Raw genomic sequence first — 25,424 nt, forward strand, 5'->3', positions numbered from 1 at the left:
CAGTGTTTCTAGCTTCAGAAATCAAACTCCAGCAACCAGAGAATAAGCCAGGTAAAGAGCCAGGACTGCCTTGGTAGCATGAGAAGTATTAGGTAAGTTGTGGGGGAAAACTTAGTTTTTCTTGTTCTTTACGCCCCTAAAGGTCTACCTCCCATGGGTATTTGTAGCACCAGCTTCCCCGTTCTTACCCCACACGCCCTCTCAGGGTGTGAGTGCTACCCACTTCCTCTGGACACAGCAGCATAGAGTGATTGTCCCGAATTAGCTGTTCCTCAGGCAGGTTTGACAAGGGACAACACTGAAAGCTTAAGTTCAGTACCTTCCCAGCTGCCTCTCTTAGATTTCTCTTGCGGTTCTTGCTCATAGTCCTGCCTGGTCCATCTCATCGAAGGACCTTTCAAAGAGTTGCGGCTTTCCTTTCTCCCCAAATATTTCTTTTAGGAGAGGTTCCCGTCCTCCCTTGAGCCTTGAGCCAAGCCTTGAAGACTGCTTCTCAGTCTGCCATCCTGGGGGACATTTCCAATGAATACTTACTCTGACATCATGATCTGAAGATGACAAGGCAGAAGACCTTGCTCTGAAGGAGCCGGCTCCTTCAGAGGAGCTGTCCCTGGCTCCGGCTATCTGGCCAAGGAGTTCCTCCTCCAGGAGATCGTGTATGGTAGTTTTATTTTCAGGAAGTCTAGCCAACCTAGTGTCCAAAGACTGACTGCACCAGAATCACTAGGTTGCTTGTTCAAATGCAGATTCCTGGACCCCACCCAGACCCATTAAATTAGACTTTGTAATGGACAGACCCTAGGAGTCTGCATTTTTAACTTGATTCTTTTACACCTTTATTGCAACAACGGGCTCAGAATGAAAGTCTAGGCCAATTTCATACCACCTGGTGTGGGGACTCGGTGCTTACAAGGGCTTTGGCTGGGTCAGGCAAGAGAAATCAGGCAGAGGCCTTCACACTAGTTCCGATGGGGCGCAAGTGCGGCCTCAGTGGTCAAGCTCCGTAGCGCCTTCCTCTGCCATCCCAGCTCCTGATAAATAGGTTCCTGGGCCGGAAGTGTGTTTGCAGGCTGTCCTGGCCCTCAGCCCCGGTACAAGCTGCAAAGAGGAGATTTCACACCCCATAGGAGCACAGGCGCCTGGGATCCTATCGACTCGGCCTCCAAATTGAGGGCTAAAGGGGAAAAATGAGTGTAAAGAGCCCATTCATTCAACCACACTCATCTTTTTTTTTCCATAAAAGAAAAGGGTGGTGGGAAGGAGGAAGCGGGTATGTGGGAACTCTGTACTTTCCATTCAACTTTACTGGGAACCTAAAACTGCTCTAAAAAGTAACGTTTTTACACACACACACACACACACACACACACACGGGAGGGGATGCTGGTTTCTGGAGCTACTGAAGTGAGGATATGATAGGAAACCATTTAGATGCAGGGTACAGAACATGAGGAATGATGGTTTGGTGAGCCGAGACATCATGCAGGACCTTTAGTATGTAACTAACACGGTGGTCTGGCCACTTCCTTCCACTTAATCATTTTCTCCTCAACACAGTCATGGCATCATCATCCCTTGTGTCAGAGCCCAGGGCCCTGGGGTTCAGAGTTCGTGATTTGCCGAAGGTCACCTAGCTCATGAGTGAGTGGCACAGCCAGAAGTCACACACACGTCCTCCGGCCTCCTGCCCCAGGCCGCCTCTCACTTTGCTGGTGCTTTATCTCAGAGGGCCACATGCCGGCCTGACCTAAAAATAGCTCACATTTATGGAGCACTTCGTCGGCTACATTCTGCTAAGCACTTTACACAGATTACCTCTCATAATCCTCGCGACAACCCTATGGTCATTATCCTCTCTGTTTTACAGGTGGGGAAACAGACCCGAGAGAGATGTGATATGTGGCAAGTCACACAGGCTGGTGGGTGATGGAGCCAAATGGGAGGCCAGGTAGTCTGGCTCCGGAGTGCGGACTCCGCCTTCCACTGCCACTAGGGGGTTAGACGGAGGGGATGGGGACAGACCCCCGAAAAGGGCGAGTTGGCAAGACCTTACAGCTCACTGACTGTGGAGCAGAGAGAGAGAAGGAGCCCTTAAAGGTGTGCCTGTGAATCAGCTAAGCCTGCTGAGCCAGGGCCCCATTGTGTGGTCTGTGCGTGCAGTCAGGGGAGCTGTTAGAAGCTCAGGCCCTCCCCTCCCTCCGCAGTGCTGTACGAGGGCTGCCCCCTCAGTCCTCCTGCGGCTATTCTGGGCTGCTGTCTGATGTCCCTCTCTTCCCCAGTCCCTGCTTCAGCCCTTCTGCTGAGAGTAGCCGGGTGGGAGAAGGCCAGGCCAGTTACATAAGCCTGTGGCTGGGACCCTGGGAGACCGGGCTGGAGAGCAGGTGCTTAGCCCCTCCCTCACCACCAACAGTGAAAATCTCCCGCTGGAGCCCAGCCTTGGGGTGGCCCAGCATGGAAGCAGCCACAGCTCTGGAGGCGGCCTCGGGATCCATACTGAAGGTGAAAGAAATGAGCCCAGCCGATGCTGAAGGACCCCCGGCTTTATCTCAACAAGAGTCCGGCTGCCCCATTCCCCAGCTCCTGTCCCTTACAGACGGTGACCTGGGGGGTTGGGAAGGGCGAGACGGCTGGGATGGTAGGAGTTGGGAGGTCTCCCTAACACCCGGCTGCACCTCCTTAGCTTTGTGCAGAGGTGAGCGACTTCATGGGTGGTACCTGGGACGGAGGAGCATTAGTTGGAGCCCCCACCCCTTTCCTTGGTGGATTCTTATTTGCTGCTCAAGTGTCTCTGCTAGGTTTGTGCTTTTTAGCTGAGAAGTCAGTGAATGGTGTTTGTGGCACTTCACAGTGACTAAAAATGATCTGTTTATATTTGTACCTGTATAAAATGTCTGTCCCGGGGACCGAGGACCAGATAGACTAATACCAGCTAGGAAGGGAATGAGGGGTGCGAAGGTGGCCGTCTGCATTAGAAGGGGGAGATGAAAAGCTTCTAGCAACCAAGAGGCTGGGTGGTGAACAAACAGTGGATGACACTCTGCCTCTCCCTGGGCAGTGCTGGGGGTCCAGGACCTACCCTAACACTCCAGCTGGCTCCCAGGGAAAACCCCAGCCTCTCAGGTCCCGAGCCCCATGGAAGAAGGAGGACCATTGGCCTCCCTTCCACAGTGGTGTCTGTGGGCCTCTAAGCAAAGAGGCACTTTTGAGCCAGGAGGTGGTGGGTGGCCCTGCCAGGCCCGGGTGTCCCTGCTGGCGGCCCAGCCGCCCACTCCGCAGCTGCCCCTGGCTGAAGCCTCTGCAGCTAACAGCTCTGCGAGCTCTGTGATGTTCACTTGGGCTGTCGCCACTGTGCCTGGCTCGGCTGGCTAGAGATGGAAGGCAGGAGCCAGGCTTTTTCCTTCTCCTGTGCGGTAACTGGGAGGAGGGACCACAGGCACCTCGCACATTTAAGACGGTTACCTGCACAAAGTCTGTGCTTTAGGCCCCTTGACATCTTGAGTGCAGGGGATGCAAAGACCGCAAGCAAGCAGCTCATGGAACCCCAGAGTAGGGAGAGGTAGGAGAAGACGTGATCTAGACTCTGCCCAGTGCCCCCTCCGGCAGCTCTGTGCCCTTGGACAAGCCAACCAACTGCTCAGTTTCAATTTCCTCCCTGTAAAATGGTAAGGATACCTGTCTAGCAGGGCGGTTGAAAGAATTGTTGAGATGATCCAAAGTGCCTTGGAAGAGGTCAAACTAAGATGCGAATAGATAATAAGATATTTCCAAGGCAGGAGTGAAGACTGAGTCTACCTGCAAATGGGGCTGGGTAGGGAAAGTTGGCTGCCTCTTCTCATCCTCCTGGGAGACGCTGAGTTTTCGGGAGCTGTTTGAATGTCACAGGCAGAGAGCCGGTTGAATTTGCTCCATTGAAAAGGAGCTTGGGGTAACAGAAGTTATTGTGAGCACATTAGGCTGGGATGGTCTTGAGGCAGAAAACCAGTTCCTTCCCCAAAAGGTCCAGGGAATAAGCCACAGAGTGAGAATGAGAGCCGGGACTGCTGACTCCCGACTTGGCTGATCTCCCTAAGACCCTGGGGGAGGGCATCCAACTCACCCACGCTCCTCCCTCTGGCTGTGAGTGGCTGCTGTGGGCCCTGGGCTCCTGACAGCCCCTGGCCGGCCGCCACAGTGCAGCCTCAAGAGCCCCCGTCTCAGGACCACCAGCGCCAGCAGCTCGATTCATTAGCCTTCCAGAGGTCAGTGATAGTAAGCACTGCTTGTGATACTTCGCAAAGCATGTTCGATTCTGTTATCTGCTTAGAGAAGATAGGAGTTCAAATCCTAGCTCTGTCCTGTAACCCTAGGCAAGTCGGTGCCCTTCTCTGGGCTTCCATTTTCTCATTTGTAAATTGAAGGATAACCTTTTGATGGCTATGGACCCCTAGGAAAATCTGATGATGTCTGTGGAATCTTATTCCAGGAAAAATACTCGAACAAGTTCAGGGAGCTCACAGAATCCCTGAAGCCCATTCAAAGGTCCTTCAGGGTGCCATGGACCTGGCCTAGATGGTCCCTAAGTCCCTGTGAGCTCCAAGAACTTTTTCTTCCTCTTAATGCCTCCTCTACCTGATGGGGAGCACCACGGGACCCAGAGGGGCCCCTCAGTGAGCGTGTGTGTGCATGGGAAACGGAGTAGGCACCAGAGGCGGAAATTCACCTGCAACATCAAAATAACCTGCAACTGGCCAACACTGAGCTTTTAGTCAAGAAAGCCTGCTCTGTGGCTAAATAAGCAGAAGTAGGTGGCCGGCACTGGGAAACAATTTCAGTGTATCCTCAGCACTACGCGGAGGCATTGGGTCCTGGAGGCAGCATCAGTGGGAGGCTGGCGGACAGGCTGCACCCCTGCCGTGAAGAAGAGGAGACTCTGAGACCCAGAGGAAGGGTCCATCTGCTGATTTCAGAGTAACTGCATCTCCTTTCAGTCCAAACTATTCTGTGTCTTCCAGGCTTGGGAAGCTGGAGCCCGTGCCTGGGAGCAACCTTCCTTCCTTTTTTCCTTCTTCCCTCCCTCCTCCTTTCCTAACCTCTTTCTTCCTTCTACAAATATTTCTTTTATGCCTATTATGTGCCAGGCACTGCTACAGAAATAAAATAGGCAAAAATAACTCCCCTTGTGGAGGTTCCATTCTAGTGTAAGGAGATAGACAATAAATAAACAAACAAGATATGTAATATGTCAGAAATGTGCTGAAAAAATGAAGCAGAGGAGGACAGAAAGTGCTGGGTGTGGGAAATATGTTTGCTATTTTAAACAGGATATTCAGTGACAGTCTCATTAATAAGGTGCTATTTAAGCAGCAACTTAAAGGAGATGAGAGAACAATGCATGCAGATATTTGAGGTGAATGTTTCCCATGCAGAGAGAACAGTCAGTGCAAAGGCCCTGAGGCAGGAGTGTGCCCTATGGATCGGGGCCACTGTGCCTGTAGCAGCACAAGGGAGATAATGGTAGGTTTGGGGGCAGAGAGCTAGCAGTACCCTTGTGAAGACTGGCTCAACTCCGAGACTGATGGGCAGCCTGGGCAGGGTTTTAAGTGAGAACCAACATGATCAGATATAGGTTTTAAGGCTTTTTCTGACTCCCGAGTTAAGAATAAGCTATAGGCAGGCCTGAAACACTAGCAAGGTCATCAACTGAGGATGAGGATGAGGGAGAAGGTATGGGGGTTTTAGAAGAGGAAGGTGTCCAGTTGTCACCCAGGAGAATAAGGAGGCTGGGTGGACCTAGGAAGTCTGGAAGAATTGCCAGGGGGCCATTGGGGAGTTAGTGGCCATCAGCCTACAGTCAGCCTCGCTTGTATTTTTCCCCAGTGTGCAGATGTGGGCACTGAGTGGCTGGAAAGCATTTCACTGGGGTTGGCCATGGCTAGGAGAGCACAGTGCAGTACCAGAGGATTAAGGGATCTGAGCGGGTACACAAGGGAGTGGGTGTAATGACCGGACTGCAAGTTGGGTGGGAGAGAGAGTGGTAACCGAGAGGACGACAGGGAGTGCAGGGGTGGAAAGGCACGGAGTGGAGATCTCAGTGGTGCGCAGGGTCGCTGGTGCTGGAGAGCAGAGCTCTAGGGGCAGAGAGCGTGCTTGTCAGGGAATGCCCGTCCATGTAACAAATAGGCCTCAGAACCGAAGGCTCAAAAACAATAGATGTTCATTTCTATTAAAAAGTTTCTCTATTTAGTTCTATTAAAAATAGTTCTGCATGCAATAATTCCAGGCCCCAGGCCTCTCCCCTCTTGTGGCTCTGCCACAAATCTCAGGCAAGTGTTTGCCTGATTCTATGTCCTTCCGTTTTTTTCTGACCTTAGTTTCACAGTCTTCATGAAGCTGACACTCCTGTCTTTCACAAGTGCTTCGGAGGTCACCTTTCCTATGGTGCTCCTCCAGACAAGTTTCTTTTCTTTTTTTTTTTTTTTAAGATCATTTGTTTTATTTATTTATTTTAAAAGATTTTATTTATTTATTTGACAGAGAGATGGAGGGCACAAGTAGGCAGAGTGGAAGGCAGAGGGAGAGGGAGAAGCAGACTCCCCACTGAGCAGGGAGCCCAACGCGGGCCTCGATCCAGGACCCTAAGATCATGACCTGAGCTGAAGGCAGATGCTTAACTGACTGAGCCACCCAAGTGCCCCAAGATCATTTATTTTTGCGAGAGAGAGAGAGAGAGAGAGCACACAAGCAGGGAGAGGGGCAGAGGGAGACGCAGGCTCTCCACTGAGCAGGGAGCCCAATGCAGGGCTCGATTAGGACCTGAGCCGAAGGCAGACGTTTAATGACTGAGCCACCCAGGTGCCCTCCAGACAAGTTTCTGATAAGGCCAAGGCCACATACTGTTTCAAAGCCATAGCTTGCCTTGTGCATTTGCTCTTTTTGGGTAGCCATTCACTCACACAGGCACATGCATGCACACACACATGCTCACAGTCTCGCACACTTGCACACACACTCTATCTCACACATAGGTGCATGCGCACACACACACACCCTTTGTTCTTTCAATGTGTCTCTTATTCCTTCACACTCCAGGCCATAAGTAATCATATCAACGTGAACTACACAGCCCTTAAGAAAGTGCTGGAAGAAAGTCTTTAACGGCATGAAGGGAAATTTTGAGAGAATATGAACACTTATTTCCCATGAACGTCGAATAAGGAAATGGGCATAAACTTCAGAATGAAATTAGGGTAGAATTAAGAGGAATTTTCTAATCCAGAGGAGTCAAGATCTTTGGACTTTAAGTAGTAGTCTCCTTCTCTGCTAATTTTCGAGGAAGAATTAGACAGCATTCTGTCTGAGAGAAAGGCCATGCTGAGAGCAGCACAGCTCAGAAGCCAATGTCTCTCAAAGGACTTTTCTCAAAATGCCTTTTCCCCAAGACTCTATGATGGAAGAAAACCACACTCAAAGTCTCAAACTGGTCTCAGGAAACCCAGGCTGTGCCGTAGGGCTCTCATCTTTGGTTCACATCCGTCCTGGGCATCTGAGGAGCAGAAAGACCTTGGGCGTCAGGGAAAAGCCACGTTCCCCCAAGGTCGGTACAATCAAGACCTCTCTTGATCGCGGATGTGTGAAAAGAGATGCCCCAAATGAGCCCTCCGATTAACATTCTTAGCAAAGGGGCAGACTGCTCGCTTGTTCAGGCACACGAGAGGGCCTGGGTGGAGCTGGAAAAGAGCATTCTGCTGCCCGGGTACCTGCAGCCGCCAAATACTCCCCCTGCCACCTCCCGCACTCTGTCAGCTGCTTTGGCCTCAAGCCCACCCTCTTTCTCCCCCTGGGGGCTGGGAGCCTGCTGGCAGCCGAATCCTCACCTACTAATCCTCAGACTCACAACATTCTACTAAGTTTGTTCCCTGTCAGTTCATCATCTTGTCAGGGAAGCCCGCTTATCAGCAAAGAACTGGCAGGGGAGCCCCCCCCCCCCAGGGAGGAAGAGACTGCCGCCCCAGCTGTCAGCCCTTCTCCTCTGTCTCTCTGCCCGCGCTGGGGTCCCCTGTGCATCTCAGGGCCGTTCTGCTCATCGTCCTTCTAGGCCACCATCTTACTTTACGTTCCACATAAACCTATTTCTTTGATCGTTCTCTTCCGTTCAGGTGCAACAATGCTAACATCTTCCAAGGTAGTTGTCTAAGAAGCACAAGAAGCACCAGTGGGCACAAATTAATACGTCAGCCTGCACCTATCTCTAGAAAAGCCCATTTCCCACCTGAGGTCTGAGCAGGGCTCGGACAGCACATCTTCCAGGCGTGACAACCGGGCTCCTTTCCTCACCCCAACCTGTTCAGTTCTTGAGGGTATCCCTCTGCCTTCCCTTCTTTGCCTCCTCCTCCTGAGGGCGAGATCACCGCCAGGGCCCTGACTGGTGCCCAGGCCCCAGTGGCCAGGGGAGGGCCCGGAAGCGGGCAGATACTCGGAGAACTGGTCCTGCAGGCATACTCTTCCAGATGGGGAGGCAGCCTAACTTCACAAAAGTGTTTCTCCCTCCGAGGCCTTTCCCCCCTGTCTCCTTGCTCCGGCGGCTCATCCAGGTCCTTCTGTGTCAAGCAGGCAGAGTAGGAGACAGCAAAGCTGGCTTCTCCCCAGCGAGCATGAAGGGCTATTTCCCCACCCAACAGTCTGGAACCAAGCCCAACAAGATGAGGTTTTGACCCCCCTTTTCAATTGCCGCCCTCTTTTTCCAGAAAACCCTTAAGTCATATCCGCTTGTTCTCAACTCCTTCGTTGCTCGCCAAGATGGCCACAGGAGGGAACACATCACACAAACACTTCTTCTGTTTTTCATGCCCCACCCCCCTCCAAACCGCCAAAGTTGAACAGAGGGCAAGCAGAGCAGTGTCTTTCAGCTGCCAGAGCTCGGTCGCTGTGGTGTTCTTCCGGAGGCGACCGGCCCTGAGCCGCACAGGCAGGACAGTGGCTCAGAGCACTGAGGCCCTGCGTCATTTAGTTCCTGCTTTTGCCAGGGGCCAGGGTGAGGTGCAGTCCAAGACTGTACCACCCAGGGGGAAATGTAAGCCTTGCAGCGAGAAAGGAAGCTAGATCAATAACATGGACAGCGTGCGCTGAGTGTCCGTGTTTATATTCACTTACAGGGGCCAAAAGTGATCTCGAGACGGTGATGGGGGCAGACTGCGGGAGGGAAGGTCCTGGTCTCTAAACAGTGGGCTACAAACGGAGGTGCAGGAAGAACATAGTGGAAAGTCTATTTACTTTATTTTAAAGTTCACCGCGCAGAAGTTTGCAGTGTATAACGTACATATTTAAACAGTCCAACTTTTAAGTAAACACACATACGCTGCGGTAGAATGCTCAGGAATGTATTTGCCGGGAAATGTTATCAGAAAGTTTGGAAACCTCTGTCAAACCATTCCGCTGTTTGCCACAGTTGTGAACTGGGTGAGGTTTACAACTGCTCGGATGAATTGTGGGAAGAGGCCGGGGAGTTGGTGGGACCTGAAGTGCTCTCGCAATTCCACTTAAGACGACAGCAGCAGGGGACCATCTCTGCCCAAGGAGAGGCCAGAGCCCCAGAAAGCTGGAAAATGGTGTCACCTCAGCCAGGCTCCCAAGGGAAGCCGGGTGGGATGCTTGCACTTTCTCAGCCAAGGCAGCCTGAGGCTCCCTGAGAGGAGAGAGGTCACAGCTGGGTGGCCTCCATACCTTACACTTACACTCCATACCTTACACTTTCCTGAGCATCTCCTGCCTCCATCCTGGAAGTCAAGGGACAGAGACTAACCCCTCTTCTCACTGGACACGCCTGGGAGATCACGGAGCAGCGAGCAGCAGGCCTAGTCTTTCCCAGAGTCTGTCCATACAAAGCGATGGCCCATGAACTGGAAGAGCACGTCGCAGGCGCCCGAGCGGGGCAGCGTGCAGAAGAAGGGACCCAGGTGCCAGCTCCCCGAGCAGTGACGTCAGGGCTGCCCTAGTGGTCCAGTGTCACTCTGCCTGCAGAGTGGAAAGCTTTCTCTTCAACTCTGGCATCAAGCCGGGAAGCAGGGCTGACACTTGGAGGTCAAGACTAACACTGAAAGCGGCTTTGATAAAAGCGTTGTTGAGGACAAATGTAGGGAAGGGGAAGACTGGTCTAGCACAGGCTAGACCAGTCTGTGCACAAACAGAAAAAAGAAATCTCAGTTGATGAAAAGTCAGTAGTTGAGAGTTACCCATTAAAAGAAGTGAGTGTTGGGACGCCTGGGTGGCTCAGTTGGTTAAACCTCTACCTTCAGCTCGGGTCGTGATCCCGGGGTCCTGGGATCGAGTCCCACATTGGGCTCCTTGCTCAGCGAGGAGCCTGCTTCTCCCTCTGCCTGCCGCTCCCGCTGCTTGTGCTCTCTCTCTCTCTCTCTCTCTTTAATAAATAAATAAAATCTTTAAAAAAAAATAAAAGAAGTAAGCGTCAGGCTCACACTCCAGTGGTTTCTGCCAAGACTTGAATGCTCTCGAGGGGATCTTTCAGCCAATCACTCTGCCCTAAATCCCAGCGAGACAATGGGAGCAAGCTTCCCATTCCCTGGGAGAGGACGGATTTGCTGAGCACGTGGGTCATCTGCCCATGGGGCACAGGCAGATGGTGTCCACTTCCTCTGAGCTCTGCCCCTCCCATCCTAGGAGGTTCACCACCCACTGTTTTCTTTCCTTCCATCACTCAGAGCACCCCAAGATCTGGCTACCTCAGACCTTGAGGCAGACCTATATCCAGAAGGTCGGAGACACTGTGAACGTACTAATCCCATTCCAGGTGATCATGCTGGTCCCATGCTGGGTCCATGTTGGGTTCATGCTGGGACCAGGCCAGGGTTTTGATTTGGAAACAGATACTAAGAGTCTTGCTGGCACTGGGGCAGTCGTCATGGCCTGAAATGGAGGGGGCCATGTCACCAGAAGCCTGAGGCAGAATGACCCTTCCATCTGCACTCCTGAGGTAGGGTTTGGGTTGGGCATGCCCCATGTGACGAACTGAGGCGAACCTATGTCCTTCAGTCAGCAGAGGTCTGGGAACTTTCGGTTCAGAGGGCTCTGGGGAGTTTAGGCAGCTATGGTTAGCCCCAGCTGCCCCAGGTGACCTAAACTCTCAGAGGGTGGGAAACTCAAAGCCAACCCCTTTGTTCCTCCCATGATCCTTAGGCTGTTGATGAAAGAGGCGAGTCCCCTGGGACAGTCCACCAATTTCTAACTCAAAGCATTTGCAGTTCAAGTCAGGTCACCATGAGGACCTGGGGTGGCTCTGACCCCCCATTGCAGCAGGGAGGGTCACGAGGCCTCTTGGGGTTGCTCACAGCTTTTTCCCATTTCTTAGGGCAAACCCAAACCTCGAGCCACCTGGACACATGATGGCTGTGTCTTGGATGCCAGCCGTGTGAGTGTGCGGAATGGGGAGCAGGACTCCATCCTCTTTTTTTTTTTTTTAAATTTTGGACTCCATCCTCTTCAACCGAGAAGCCCAACGTGCGACTCGGGTCGCTACCAGCTCAGTGTGCAACTGGGAGAGCTGGAGACCACTGCCACCACTGACATCCTGGTGATCGGTACAGTGCGGGGAGTGGGAGAGTGGTGGTCCTCAGGGGCTCCTTCTCCAGGCTAAAGAGGGGCCATCACAGAGAGCTGGGGAAGCCGGGGTGACTCCCCATGGCGAGGGTCACAGTGGTGGAGGAGGGGAGGCATAGCTGAGCAGAGAAGGGGAAGGGCACTCCCGAAGTGAACCCCAGGCATATGTGGGAGTTGTACCATGCCTGCTGCCATGCTTGTCTCTTTCAGAGAGGCCAGGCCCTCCTCAGACTATCAAGTTGGTGGATGTTTGGGGCTCCAGTGCTACTCTGGAGTGGACACCTCTCCAAGACACGGGCAACACAGCACTCCTGGGATACACCGTGCACCGTGCTGACACAAAATCTGGGGTGAGGCCCAGCTGGGAGGGAGTGTGGAGAGAGAGGAATAATGCATTCTGGAATGGGGCTCTGTAGCTCCATGCGGTGGGCTGAGGTGGAGTGAGTTCACAAAACAGGGGTCTCATTCACGGCATCTTCTTGGGACCCCAAAGCTGTGGTTCCCAGTGCTGGAGCGTTATCAAGGCACCAGCTTCACGGTCTCCAAGCTTATCATGGGCAACTCCTATGCCTTTCGAGTCTTTGCTGAGAACCAGCGTGGGCTCAGTGAGACCGCCCCCATCACTGCTGACCTTGCGCACATCCAGAAAGCAGGTGGGGCCTGGGGCCTGGGAGCTAGGAAGGGTTGAGGATGAAGAGTTGAAGAGGGGTGAGGATCTCAGGCACTACAGCGTGGCCCTTCTTGGTCCCCTCAGAGACTGCTTGCAAGACCGAGGGGTTTGCGCAGCGAGAATTCTCTGAAGCCCCAAAGTTCACCCAGGCTTTGGCAGACCGCACGACGGTCAGCGCCTATGACACGCAGCTCTTCTGCTGTGTCTGCGCCTCTCCCAAGGTGAGCGGGAGTCCCACAGGCTGGCCGGGCCGCGTTGCTCCCTGCTCCTGCCCTAACCTCCGCTGTGGGGAAGAGCATTCTAACCGCATCATTGTTCCATCCCCACCACCTGCCCCTTCCGCAGCCCGTCAGGCAGGTTATGAACAGTCAGGGCCCTTAGAGTCCAAGACAGCCTGATGTGGATGAGGCTTCCAGTTTCCTTTCTTTGTGTCTGTTCCTCGTAGATGAAGATGTCACTTACTGATCAGCTGGCAGCTGGGCGTGAGCTTCAAGTTGTCCCTCTGGCAGAGGTGATGGGGTCCCCTGGTTTCTCCTCCGTCACCCACTATGCCTCACCTGCTCAGGGCCATCTGCATGCCAGCTGTCTAGAGTTGAGGCCACGACCCTTAGCAAGGCCCTTTCCAGTCTAGTCACTGTACCTCTGTACCCTATACTGCATAAAACGTCACTACAACCTTACCAAGTACCTTTTGCATAGAAGCCCTGGGCCAGACTACATGGAGAGAACATCTCAGAAAGAGAATGTCAACAAGCCCCGTCTAGATACTTTCTAAGCAGAGGGAACAACAGTGGGAATAGAATATGAATGATTCAACAATGTATATACAAAAAAGAGGAGATCCTGAGGCCCGGTACTTAGGGATCCATGAGGGACCTGCTTGCACAGGATGGAACAGAAGGTCCCAGCTTTTTTCTAGTCAGGAATACTTGATGAACAGGCAAGGTTTCAGGTGCTCTTTTAAACCAACAGAAGGAGCTTAAGGCTTTTGAGGGTACTGGAAAGGGAACCCCTCCCCAAATGTAAGGAATGGGGAGCTTTCCAGAAGACCATTATCTCTTCTAGATTCCGTACCACCTGTTCTTCAGGCACCCTACTCCTCCCCCTTTTCTGGCCGGTGTGTCCCCAAGCCTTGTAGGCGAGGAGTCCCAGGGATTGAGCACAAAAAGAACAATTGGTTCTCACCACTCCTGTGCCGTTCCCTCGTCTTTATCTTGCAGCCAAAGATCATCTGGCTGAAGAACAAGATGGATATCCAAGGCAACCCCAAGTACAGAGCTCTCAGTCACCTGGGAATCTGCTCTTTAGAAATCCGCAAGCCTGGTCCCTTTGACGGGGGCATCTACACCAGCAAGGCGGTTAACCCCCTGGGGGAGGTGTCTGTGGACTGCCGGGTGGATGTGAAAGGTAAGGGCAGAACTCATCCCCTCTCTCCACAGCTGGAAAATTCGGGGACGGAGCCACAGCCTGCAGGGAGCAGGGCTTGGCTGGCTCCCCCTGCAGGTGCTCTTGGCACTGTCATCATCAGGATGGATTCGAGGAGCCGTTTTTATTATCCAATATCATATTTCTCTCCAACATAATTCTGTAATACAGAATGGCTAGTTCCATTCTGCAAAGGAGAAACCTGAAGCACAGGGTGGTGATCGGTTTACCCCAAGATTCCCAGCACTGCTTAAGTGAGGAGTCAGCACTGGGGTGGAAAGAGCCCAAGCCTCCTGGCCTTCACTCAGATCGTTTGTCTTGCAACTCTATAGTCTTTGACTCAGTCCAGGAAAGCTGCAGCTGTCTGTTAGGCTTTTAAACAAACCAGAGGACTTGCCCCTCCGGTTTGTTAAAAGGCTAAGCACATCCTCTCTACCTCTTTTAAAGTATTCATTCATCCATCCATTCCTGTCGCCTTGTTCTGACGTCCGTCATTGCATTTAATGTATTGTTATATAAATGCCTATTTACTGATGTTTCTCCATTAAACCAAGAGCACTGTGAGGGCGGGGACAGTCTGACTCGTTTTTGTCGCCCCCCCCCATCCCCGCCAGTGTGGAGCCCAGTTTCTGACACACAGTGGGCACTCTCTAAGTGTGCACAGCATGAATCAGGAATGAACGGGCCATTACATGCCCTATTATTCCCCCTGAGGAGACTCCTGATTAGCACCATGGACTCTGCAGAAACCTGAGAAGTATATCCCTTCCCAGTGCTCCTCCACAAGAACATTTCCCAGAGATTTTTGAGATGTTAACTCTGAGAAATGTCTGAATTCTTGCAGCTACTCATTGAGGCTCCCCGAGAGGATGAGGGCAACTCTGACAAAGGTAAGGAAAGAGAGACTGGGGTTCTGAATGGAGTAGGTCATGTTTATGGCTAGTGTTGAGTCTGGGACAGATATGTATTCCTGAGTCTTTCAACCATGCAGTCATTGGTGACTACTTTCCTTTTAACCACTTTTTTTGGTAAGCTGCTATCATCTCCGTGGAAGGAATTTACTATAGATGGTACTACTTTCGTCACATCCTCTATCTGTACTCAAGTTGATGACGGGTATGAAACCTAATGGTCCTCTGAAAAGGAATAACATCTACCTGACAATAAGCGGGTTCTGTGGGAGGGAGGTGGGCAGGTGCTACAAGAAAATGCATCAGGGGAACCACCAGGAGTGGGGGATGGAAAAGAGACAGGAAGTTGCTGCTGTCCACTGTTTCTACCTCAGAATCATGAGCATGGTGAGAAGCAGATCAGTTTGCTTCTCTTTTACTTTGAAGTTTATGAATTCCTTCCCTTCTGAGAGAAGAAACCACCATTACCTTCGTGTCAATAATAATTAAACATGTGGGTATGTGGTCCCAAGCAGCACATTACTGGCAAAGAGCAACTCAGATCATCGTTTAAAATGGGATAGCTCCTTCAGGTTCTAAATCACACACAGCGGAAATGCTGTGTGCGAACTGATGAGTGGGGCGAGAAAGCAGCTCGTGGGAGAATTAAGGAGAACTGGTTCCCAATGTCTCCTTGGACTTGCAGTTCCTGGCTGATAAAAATTGAGGATGAATACCATCTGAGAAGCCATTTAGTTGAGTCCATCATTGATAGAGAGCAAATAAAAACCCTCAGGGATGCATTAAAAGCACAGACTTCTCAGGAGAGCTCTCTCTGCCAGTTGGCTTGCAAAGACAGTTCTCTGGCCACCCCTCAGTTCCCTCTCTGGGTTAATGTTAATGTTACGTTGGGGTTAGCCTTGTCAGCGGGACTTGCTCTGCTACCTCTCTCTCAGCAAGCACACAGAAACAAAGCAGGGTAACTAGAGAAGTGACAGCACAGGACCCAGGGAGCATGAAGCGGATTGCCTCAGCATCCTGGATGTACGCTGGGTGTTTGCTGTTACAGCCACAACATACCGTTTCTTTTCTGTGCCTCCAGAAAGCCTGACTGGGGCAAGACTGTGTTCTTAAGGAGCTCCGGCACAGCGTCTGGTTTGGGCTAATCTAAATAAATGTGTGGATCCTCAGTGGCTAAGTGTCCGTCTGTTTGAGCCTTTCTCTATGGGAAAAAACATTTAGAACACTGGACTCCTTTAGCCAGACTGTATGGAATCTGCAGACCCTCAGACTCATCTTTCTCCTCATATCCACATTCTCTTCCGCAGAGGTTTCTAACACTGTCCTTTTGTCTAGAGTCTATGACAGAGCTGAATTCATCTCTCCAGTGCCTGGTGCTGAAAGAGATGCTGAACATGACTTGCTCTCTTCCTCTCTGCGCTCTCCGGTATGAGTTGGAAAACAGGATGCACATCCATCACAGAGACGCAGACAGCAGAACACATAAACACGTACATAGCTAAGTGAAGACAGAGCACTAAGACTTGAGGGCTGGGAGACACTGAAGAAACTGGAGCGGTCTCATTAAGCCCTGGGGAAAGAATAAAGGTGGGGTGCCCTTGCCTACACTTTTGTTTTCATTTTTATAGCAAGTAAGATCTTAAAGGAATTCTGTGATGGGATCTGCAAAAGAGAAATTCCTCCCATCCTAGCTAGGATGGGCATGGTGCTCTTCCCACCAAGAGCTGGAGTCTGTTTCCCCTCCCCTTGAACCTGGGCTGACCATGTGACCTACTTTAACCAAAAGAATATAGTGGAGGTGATGCTGTGCCAGTCTGGGCCTAGACCTCAAGAAGTCTAGTAGTTTCTGCTTTTGCTTCTGGAAGTCAGCTCCCATGTAAAGAATCTCAGGACAGATTACTGAATTAGGAGAGGCCACATGCAGGACAACCAAGCATCCCAGCCGACAGCCCACACCACAGCCCTAGATATGTGTGGCCACCTGAGACCCTTCAGCTCCAGTCAAGCCCAATCTACTGCCTGTGGAGCCGAGAGGGGTAGTCCTCCCACGAGCCTGGCCAAACTGTAAAATCATGAGATGAATGGTTGCTGTTGTTTCAAGCCATGAAATGTTAGAGTGGTTTATTACACAGTAATATGTAACTGAAACAGCCTTCTCTGCATCAGATGCTTTGAATGCTGAATGTTAGGCTTTATCTCTTTTTTCATTTTTCAAATGAGGAAGTCAAAGTTTATAAATTGCTCCAAGTCATGCAGCTGGTAGTAGCAGATCTGGGATTTGAACAAGATCTGCCTGACTTCAGGCCTTCCCTCTTTTCTGTCCTCTCTTTCACCCAGTGATCCTCACTGTAGTGAGTCTGGGTTGGAATCATGGGTTTAAGAAAGAAATTTTTTTTTAAGATTTTATTTTTTTGTCAGAGAGGGAGAGAGAAAAAGCACAAGCAGGGGGAGCAGCAGGAAGAAGGAAAAGCATGCTCTCTGCTGAGCAAGGAGCCTGATACGGGACTCGATCCCAGGACCCTGGGATCATGATCTGAGCCAAAGCTGGACGCTTAACCAACTGAGCCACCAGGTGTCCCTGAAGGAAAAGATTTCTAGGAGGCAGTAAATCTTAGACAAGGCTTTGGGGGCAGGGGGAGGGGTGTTTTGGCTGAGAAGAGTGAGAAGGGCTTTCTGTTCACACCAAAGGTCTATTTTCAGTTGAGGCAAAGTGTCTATTCCAGCCTTTCTCGACTGGAGCACTATGAGAATTAAGCCCCAGTGCCTCCATCCATTGCATGTCATAAATTAACTTCTTCTATGCATTCAGAACATTACTAGTTATGTAGCATCTTGGGAAAATTGAGAAAGTAGCCACACAAATTATCTGTGGGGTCTAATGCCCTTGCTGAGAATGTTGGGTTGGAGAGAGTGGGGGAACCAGAGTCCAGGGCCAGATAGTCATGTACGCAATGGCCAAGAGGCCTCCCTCCAGCTGAAGCAGGGCCTACGTCAGGAAGGAGTGGAATACTTCGTTATGATGCCCTAAGCATCAGTTAGACCTCTGGCTGTGGGGCCCACAGCCCCATGCCTCTGCTGTCTGTTGAAGTACTCAAGGACCATCCCTTACAGTTGATCTATTCTGAACCTTCATGATGAATAAAATCTTCACACTGAACGAGACTTCCAGTCACAGTGACTCTCTGCACATTCAAGAAGGATTGCCCTGGAATCCTTAATTTTATCATTTATGCATTCAACACTATGGAGTGCCTTCTGAACTAAGGCTGACCACGTACCTGGGAGGGGGTGTGATCTCTTTGTTACTTCATTTATTCACTATTTATCCAAAATCTTAAACATCTGTTCATATGTATCATTTTGGGGTTGAGCTAACATGGACAAACAATTCCCAGAGTAGTGGCCTTATGCTGAGTAAGAACTCTTGTGCCTGAAATCTGTATTTTCTGATTTTGTTATTATTTTGATGGAGGAGAAAGTAGTTTGGTTGCTTTTTTTTTTTGGTGGTGGTACTGCAACAGCTTTCAAAATCATAATTTGATAACAGGAATTTTTTTTAAGATTGTATTTGAGAGAGAAAGAGAGAGACAGAGCACAGTGAGAAGAGAGGCAGAGGGACAGGGAAAGAGACAAGCAGACTCCCCACTAAGCAGGAAGCCCAAAGTGGGGCTCAATCCCAAGACGCTGGGATCACGACCTCAGCCACAGGCAGACGCTTAACCAACATGGGCCCCTGGTGACAGGAAATTGAAGAGGAGTTTCCTTAGGAGAAACTAACTGCCAATTTGCTAAAACTGCCTCCCCCGGCTGAGGTTGGGTGAGGAAGCAATCGCAGGGTTTCCCTGCTCAGGCTGCTCCTAGGCAAAGCAGGAGGGCAGGTACTGAGCAGCTTCTCTCCCTCCACTCTACTTTGCCACCACCTGCCTGGAGAGAGGGAAGCTACTGGCCCCCGACCTCCCACCTCCCCAGAGCCTGAATCCTATAAGCAACTGCAGTCCCACCTTCGCCAGCAAGCCTCCAGAAAACCAGGCCATCCTCTTCTCTCAGCTCTTCTTCAGGCAAGTCTGCGAAGTTCTGGGCCTCCCCCACCCTGCCCCTCAGCACCCCACTAAATCCCAAGGCCCCTTGGCGGGCTGTGGCATTTATTACACTGACAGCTCACGCCTGCAAACCTCACAGCTAAACACTAGGAAGGAAACCCCACAAAGCCTGTAAATAGCCAAGATAATGGTCATAAACCCTGGAGACCAAAGCTCTCCAGCCATTCTTCTAAATTTTTAGAACATTTTTTTAAAAAGATTTTTTTTATTTATTTGACAGAGACACAGCGAGAGAGGGAACACAAGCAGGGGGAGGGGCAGAGGGAGAAGCAGGCTTCCCGCCGAGCAGGGAGCCCGATGCGGGGCTCGATCCCAGGACCCCGGGACCATGACCTGAGCCGAAGGCAGATGCCCAACTCACTGAGTCCCCCAGGCGCCCCTAGAACATTTCTAAGAAGCCCTGGCAGCTGGTGGCCCAGCCTACTCACAGGCAACCACTGGGAAACAACAAAATCTCTAATAAGGAGGCTTAAGCATTTTACAAACACAGCTTTTAGTTTAGAGATAGCAAGTTACAAACACGCTCAAAAGCCCCTGAGGCACGCGGCAGAAAACTGGAGACTGGTAGTTCTCCCAACCGCGGAACGTGACCGACGGTCAGGGGCCTCGCTCCGCGGGGAGACGGGGGGTCCCTGCCTGCCTCGTGACGGAGGAGTCTCGGCTGAACTGAACCCAAACCTCCCGGTCGGAAAAGCCTGTTGTTTGTTGTTTTTTTTACATCTCGGCTACCTCGGGTCCCGAATGTTCTCGCTTAGAAAGATGGAAGATGTACTTCTCAGAGAACCTCAACATACCTAAGATATAAGTATCCAGGTTCTCCCGCAACTTGGAAAAGTCACAACTGAGGAAATCTGGCAAACGCGGGGTTTGCAAACGGAGTAACCCGCCGGAAGCGAATTTCCTCAAGTGCGGCGTTAGTCTTAGGGCGGGCGCGCGCAGGCCGGGCGGGTGAGCCCCGGCTCCGCCCCGCTGGGGGAGGGGGCGCAGAAGGGCGGGGGGGGGGGGCTCGCCCGGGCGCGAAGCCTACATTCATTGGCCAGGTCCCTCGCGCCCCGCCACAAGGCCCCGCCTGCTCCGAAGGGAGGCCTCCCGGGCGCGCGCGCGCGCTCGCGGCCTCCCCGCTTGAGCCCTCCGGATGGAGTCTTTCTCAGAGCCGCTCTCCACACGGCCCCCACCTGTAGACTTCCGGCCGGCTGCCTATCGCCGCCCCGCCCCCGAGGGCAGGGGATGCTGGGATCCGCCAATCACTGGGCGTCTGTGGTAGGAGTGGGTGGAGCCTGAGAGATTCGAAAGGAGCCCCACCCCCTCGGGGCTGATTCCCGGGACCAAGTGGTGGGGAGGCAAGCACCTTCGGCGAGAGGTGAGGCGGGGCGGAAAGTAAAAACGCAGGGTGGGCTGGAGGTGTGGTGTGCGGGTGGTGCCGTGGGAGTTGAAAGGTGATCTGGGGAGAGGAAGAACCGGAGGATGGTGGCGGGGAAGGAGATAGGGCGTGCAGACCGCCCCCGGTGAGGAGAGGCCAGGTTGTAGGGGGGCGGCTGGGCAACCTGAGGAGGGGGGATGTGCGCTCTCCGCACCTTCCCCGGAGGTAACAGGGCTAAGTTACAGGGGCAGGTGCTACTCCTGGGACCCTTGCTTTACCTCCAGCGTGATCCCCAACCCCTGGCTTGCACCCTGAGTCTAGCTGGGAGCCTTGGGCAGGATGGAGAACTGAAGAAAAGGGTATTTTCTCTCCAGCTCAGGTCTAAGCTGACTCGTTCTCCTACCGGCTGGAACATGGAAGATTTGGAGGAAGGTAAGGAAAGGAAGGAGGGAAGAATGAGGCGCTGCGATTGAGAGCCGTGTTAGTGACCTGAGGCTGGCATTCATTCCCTTCTCCCCTACAGATGTAAAGTTTATCGTGGATGAGACCTTGGACTTTGGAGGGCTGTCACCATCTGACAGGTACCATCCTCTTTAACCTACTTGCTTTCCTCCAACAATGCCTCTTTGTCTCTAACCGCCTACTGCTGAATTATTGGTCTCTGGGGTCTGGGTTGGTAATGTAGCAAGGTTGGGTGCCCTGCGGCTGCCGGGGGACTTGTTGACATGGGCCTCAATGACACTACTGGGGGAAGGAAAAACGGATAAGCTGGAATGGGATTTCAGGATGTTAAGAAAAAGGGTAAGTGGATTTGCTGCGTCTTCATCCTGGCGTCGTTTCCAATGTCGGTAAGAGCTAAAGGCCTATTAGGCCTCATAGAACCAGGCGTCTCATCACCTAGAGGCCAGATCTCCCAGCCAGCATGGGCATCAGGGTTTGGGTTGTATCCCTGGCTCTGTTGTGGGGCGGGGAGGGGTACCAGGTCTCCTTTGCACAGTCTCCTGCTCTCTTCTGTGTGCGCATGGTGCCTGGTTTGTTTTCTGTCTCAGTCGTGAGGAGGAAGATATAGCAGTGTCGGTGACTCCAGAGAAACCCCTCCGAAGAGGACTTTCCAATCGAAGTGACCCAAATGCAGTGGCCCCAGCCCCCCAGGGGGTGAGGCTCAGCCTAGGCCCCCTTAGTCCAGAGAAGCTGGAGGAGATTCTCCATGAGGCCAACCGACTGGCAGCCCAGCTGGAGCAGTGTGCCCTGCAGGAGCAGGAGAGCACAGGTGACGTCCTGGGGCCTCGCAAGGTGAAGCCCAGCCCTCGGAGGGAAACCTTTGTGCTGAAGGACAGTCCCGTCCGAGACCTGCTGCCCACTGTGAGTTCTTTGACTCGGAGCACCCCCTCCCCAAGCAGCCTGACACCCCGACTCCGGAGCAGCGATAAGAAGGGGGCAGCCAGGGCTCTTCGGACAACATCTGGAAAGAGGCCCTCCAGTGTGAAGAGAGTAAGTTTGGAGGGTCTGGGTTGGATGTGTGCCCTCAGACACAGTGTGTGACTTGGTATAGCCATAGAGTTGGTAAAATGGGGTTAGTAAAATTCTACCTCAGAATTATTGGAATTAAGCAAGATACCATAAGCAAAGCACTTACCGCAGCATCTGCACATATCTCTGTAAATGTCTATAATAAGTTCAAGATAAATGGTATTGGTGAGGATGATGATGTTGGCAGCTAACGTCTGCCCTTCCTTACTGGGACGTAGGCAACTCTCCACCTCTATTTCTCAAACAGCCAGCAGAACAGATTCTTTTTCTCTTCTAGTTCTATTTTTTCTCTCTTTGTATTTCAGGAGTCACCCACTTGCAATCTGTTCCCTGCATCCAAAAGCCCAGCATCTTCTCCTCTTGCCCGATCCACTCCTCCAATCCGGGGCAAAGCTGGGCCCGTTGGGAGAGCAACAGCAAGTGAGAAGGCTTGGGCAGCAAAGCTGTGGGTGAGTGGGAGGGGGGGAAGGATGTGGATCTGACCCTCTCATTCCTCTACTCCTTTCCACCAGGCCCGCCTACCCCTGTCAGACCAGTCTTGGCCCCACAGCCTTCTACCAGCAACTCTCAGCGACTCTCTCGGCCACAGGGAGCAGCTGCTAAGCCTTCCAGTCGACTGCCTATTCCCTCAGCCATCCCCAGGCCTGCCAGCCGAATGCCACTCACCAGCCGGAGTGTACCACCCAGCAAAGGTGCCCTGCCTCCAGCTTCTCTGCCAACTCGGAAAGGACTTCCACGACCAAGCGCCGCAGGGCACAGAGGTGAGGAAGAGTGGACATAATAGTTGGAAATCAGGAGGAAGAATGCTTGCCCTTGCCCAGCTTGGATGCACCCTCCCAGAGCTGGGACCAGGGACCACTTTCTCCATCTTCATTACCACTCAATTTGAAGATGGGGAGACTAAGTGAAAGAGAGGATGGGGGTCCGGGCAAAGAGTCTGAACCATGGTTTTCAAATACCTTATGTTTTTGACCTTGGGTAGGAAGAAAGGCACTAATCCCAAACTCCCTCTGAGAAGGTCATTTGAACTCTCTGCTAACTCATTTCTTTTGTCAACCCCCATCAAGTTCCCATTTCCCAGCGACCAAATCTTCCGGTCCCTGGTGCCACTCGAAGCAATCTGCAGCCCCCCAAGAAGGTTGCAGTCCCAGGACCTACCAGGTAAGACTGGTTAAGATGCTCTCTCCCCTCTGTCATCTGGGCTTCCAAACTGTTATGCACACCAGCCCTGAGTCTTGTGTGGCAAGGTGGGGATGAGAGGGGAGCCTGGAGAGGCAAGGAGTCCCATTTCCTCCTTCCCTCAGAAACTTGACCTCAGCTGGGTGACAAATGGGCTTGAGGAAGAGGGACAATTTAAAGCAGTTCTTCCTTCTGACTCCTTAGGTAAAGAGATCAGGACAGCAAGCAAGAATTCAGTAGCAAACCACTACCGTCACTGCCTGGACTCACCTCTACTCGGCCTCCCAAGCCCTCTCATGGAAGACAGGCCCTGACTCTAGCAGATTCTGGCCCGGGAGCAGGAGAAAGAGATGACACCAGGGCTGGTGGCCCAAGAGTAAAGAGATGGGAGATGGGGTGGATTAGGGCTGAGCTGGAGGGGAATCAAACCCTGTGGGTTGAAAGAGGATTAGGGAAAAGAGGTCACCTCCTGACAGTGAAATTAACAAGCAGAAAATGAGAAAAGCCAGAGAGTAGCCAGCCCCGACTCTTGTGTTTAGTCCCAGAGGGTTTGATCTTCTTCCCAGGCATTGGTTCACTGGGCATTTACATGTGAATGGCCTCCTGCTCTCTGAGGAGGAGCCCTGAATTACGTCCAGGACGCAGGCCTGTTTGGAGAGACAGAGGCAGGCACATGGTCTCCAGAACTTCTTTCCTGTAAATTCTCTGACTCTTAAGAGGCCAGTTGATGATAAGCTTACATTGGTCAGTGTTTTTCTAAAATAAAATGAATGTATTTTTCTAATCTCTGTACATGTGAAAGTAAATTCTCCAATTTCACACAGATTTGTAGTAAACTCCTGTATTATTCCGATGACGGAGCCGCGACAAGCTTCCCAGACCAGGGCCTAATTAGGCTGAAGGGGCTTGTGATTCGGGACCACCCACCCTCCCTGTGTTGGCACTAGATGGGAACAAGCTGCCTTCTTCCGGGATACATGTGTTAATGAAAGGTCCAGATCAAGTGAAATATGTGAGTGAGGCTATCAAGGCAAGGTCTTGGTCAAGTTATTATCTATATCCTAAGCTTGGGTGTCTTTCCTGGCAAGAGCATGGAGCCTTCTGAGAATGCCCTCAGCATCTGCTCTGCTGTACTGATGAGATGAGGGGACCCTTTGGTGGGTACCCTGGTATTCAGTTTTGCTGACTGCTTCAGCAGAAGATGCTGGAACACCTCATCACATTCTGCCTTATATCATTAGAATTGGTGGTCCTAGACTTGAGGGCTGACACCTTTGTCTTACAAACCTCTGCCGTGCCTAGTGTTATGATTTGTATGTGGCAGAGAATTTCATTCATTTGTTGAAAAAATAAATTTGAGTGCAAGGGAGGGGGGGGTTGGTGAACGAATGACAGAGACTAACAGATTTCACTAAGGGTCCCCCTTTTCTCACAGCCTTTGACTCTTGAAACCAGAACCAATTCAATTCCTTGTTGGGTTTTTGGTTTTTTTTTTTAGGATTTATTTATTCATTTTAGAGAGAGAGAGCCGGGATAGGGGGCAAGTAGGGGCGGAGGGAGAGGGAGAGTCTTAAGCAGACTCTGCTCTAAGCATGGAGCCCGGGGCGTGGCTCAACACGGGGCTCGATCTCACGACCCCGAGATCACAACCTGAGCTGAAACCAAGAGTCAGACGCTAAACAGACTGCACCACCCAGGTGCCCCAATTCCTTGTGAGTTTTGAGAGAACTTCCCTCTTTGAAGGCTGGGCTATGACTTAAGGAAGGCAGTAGGCGACTGAACAGAGGGAGTGGAGTGTCAGCTGGTGCCCCCCGCCCCCCCACATATAGATGCCCATCAGCACCCCACTTAGGCATTAAAATGTCCTTTCCCAGACAGAGGCCCTCCACTGCTGTCTCCTTTTTATGGCTGATCTTCAGGTTCAATGAACATATTGACTTTTATTACAGTGGCAGCCGCCTAGGCATTCGCCTCTCTCCCTGAGCCTCCTACAGCAACTCCTACAGGCTCTGGGAGTCTAAGAATTGAGCTGCGGGAGGGGATGCGGAAAGACACCGACTATTTGGCTCTGGAGAAATTTGGCAGAGGCAAGAAAACCTCAGGTGTGTTCTCCAGCTGGTGAGCAGGGCCCTTGGTGACTCCCCAGTGGGACCGAAGCTCTGGAAGGCCGGCGCGCCTAGGCAAGCTCTGAGGTGTGGCCGTCAGATGGCACGTGTGTGTGGCTTGGGAGGCAGACCCGTATGCTGTTGCCACCTGGTGGCCAGAAAGGACAAGGCATGTTCCCTTTGCCCTTGGTCAGTCTTGAATTTCATAACCCCCACCTGCCCTGCCCCCATCCTGCTCCAAACCTGCTTAAGCAACGTCCAGTAGACCTTGCCAGCTAGGGAGGAGGCCCCCTGCCACAGCGGCCCTTCTTGCTCGGCTACCTGCTTACTTCCTTCCCTTTGGGGCTGGCTATTTTTCTCTGCACTCTACCCCCACCCCTCCCCAGGAGCAACAATGCCGGAAGCCAACATTTACTGGCCTCTTAACTACGCACTGCGAACTGTTCGAAGCACTTTACATGTGTTAACTCATTTAATTCTCATAAAAGCTCAATTAGGCGGATGCTATTATCATCCTCATTTCGCAGGCAGAGAAACTAAGGCCCGGAGAGCTTA

At 51.9% G+C, this 25,424-nt stretch overlaps 2 protein-coding genes across 7 annotated transcripts; both read left to right on the top strand.

Annotated features, from left to right (window-relative positions):
* The first annotated feature begins 66 nt into the window (after positions 1–66).
* On the top strand, positions 67–15,764 carry MYBPHL (myosin binding protein H like). The gene is made up of 8 exons (XM_025872355.2): positions 67–1,948; positions 2,411–2,596; positions 10,695–10,783; positions 11,342–11,570; positions 11,800–11,939; positions 12,083–12,242; positions 12,344–12,480; positions 13,480–15,764. The coding sequence occupies exons 1-8, from the start codon at positions 1,927–1,929 to the stop codon at positions 13,840–13,842; spliced, it is 1,326 nt and encodes a 441-aa protein (XP_025728140.1). The 5' UTR covers positions 67–1,926; the 3' UTR covers positions 13,843–15,764.
* A 4,048-nt stretch (positions 15,765–19,812) lies between these two features.
* Positions 19,813–23,583, top strand: PSRC1 (proline and serine rich coiled-coil 1). 6 transcript variants are annotated; one of them, XM_073896203.1, is made up of 8 exons: positions 19,813–20,055; positions 20,430–20,487; positions 20,579–20,636; positions 21,105–21,546; positions 21,891–22,034; positions 22,228–22,346; positions 22,653–22,746; positions 22,969–23,583. In XM_073896203.1, exons 2-8 carry the CDS (start codon positions 20,469–20,471, stop codon positions 23,002–23,004), a joined length of 912 nt encoding a protein of 303 aa, XP_073752304.1. In that variant the 5' UTR covers positions 19,813–20,055; positions 20,430–20,468; the 3' UTR covers positions 23,005–23,583. The 6 variants fall into 6 exon arrangements, with proteins under 6 accessions (XP_073752304.1, XP_025728138.1, XP_025728135.1 ...); XM_025872350.2 differs by having other exon boundaries at positions 19,817–20,055; positions 21,891–22,005; positions 22,098–22,346; XM_025872352.2 differs by lacking the exon at positions 19,813–20,055 and adding an exon at positions 20,118–20,200 and having other exon boundaries at positions 21,891–22,005; positions 22,098–22,346.
* The last annotated feature ends 1,841 nt before the right edge of the window (positions 23,584–25,424 follow it).

This window comes from Callorhinus ursinus, unplaced genomic scaffold (genome assembly GCF_003265705.2).
Source record: "Callorhinus ursinus isolate GAN/ISIS: 27379988/994484 unplaced genomic scaffold, GSC_fseal_2.0 scaffold9, whole genome shotgun sequence".
NCBI classification, from domain to species: domain Eukaryota; kingdom Metazoa; phylum Chordata; class Mammalia; order Carnivora; family Otariidae; genus Callorhinus; species Callorhinus ursinus.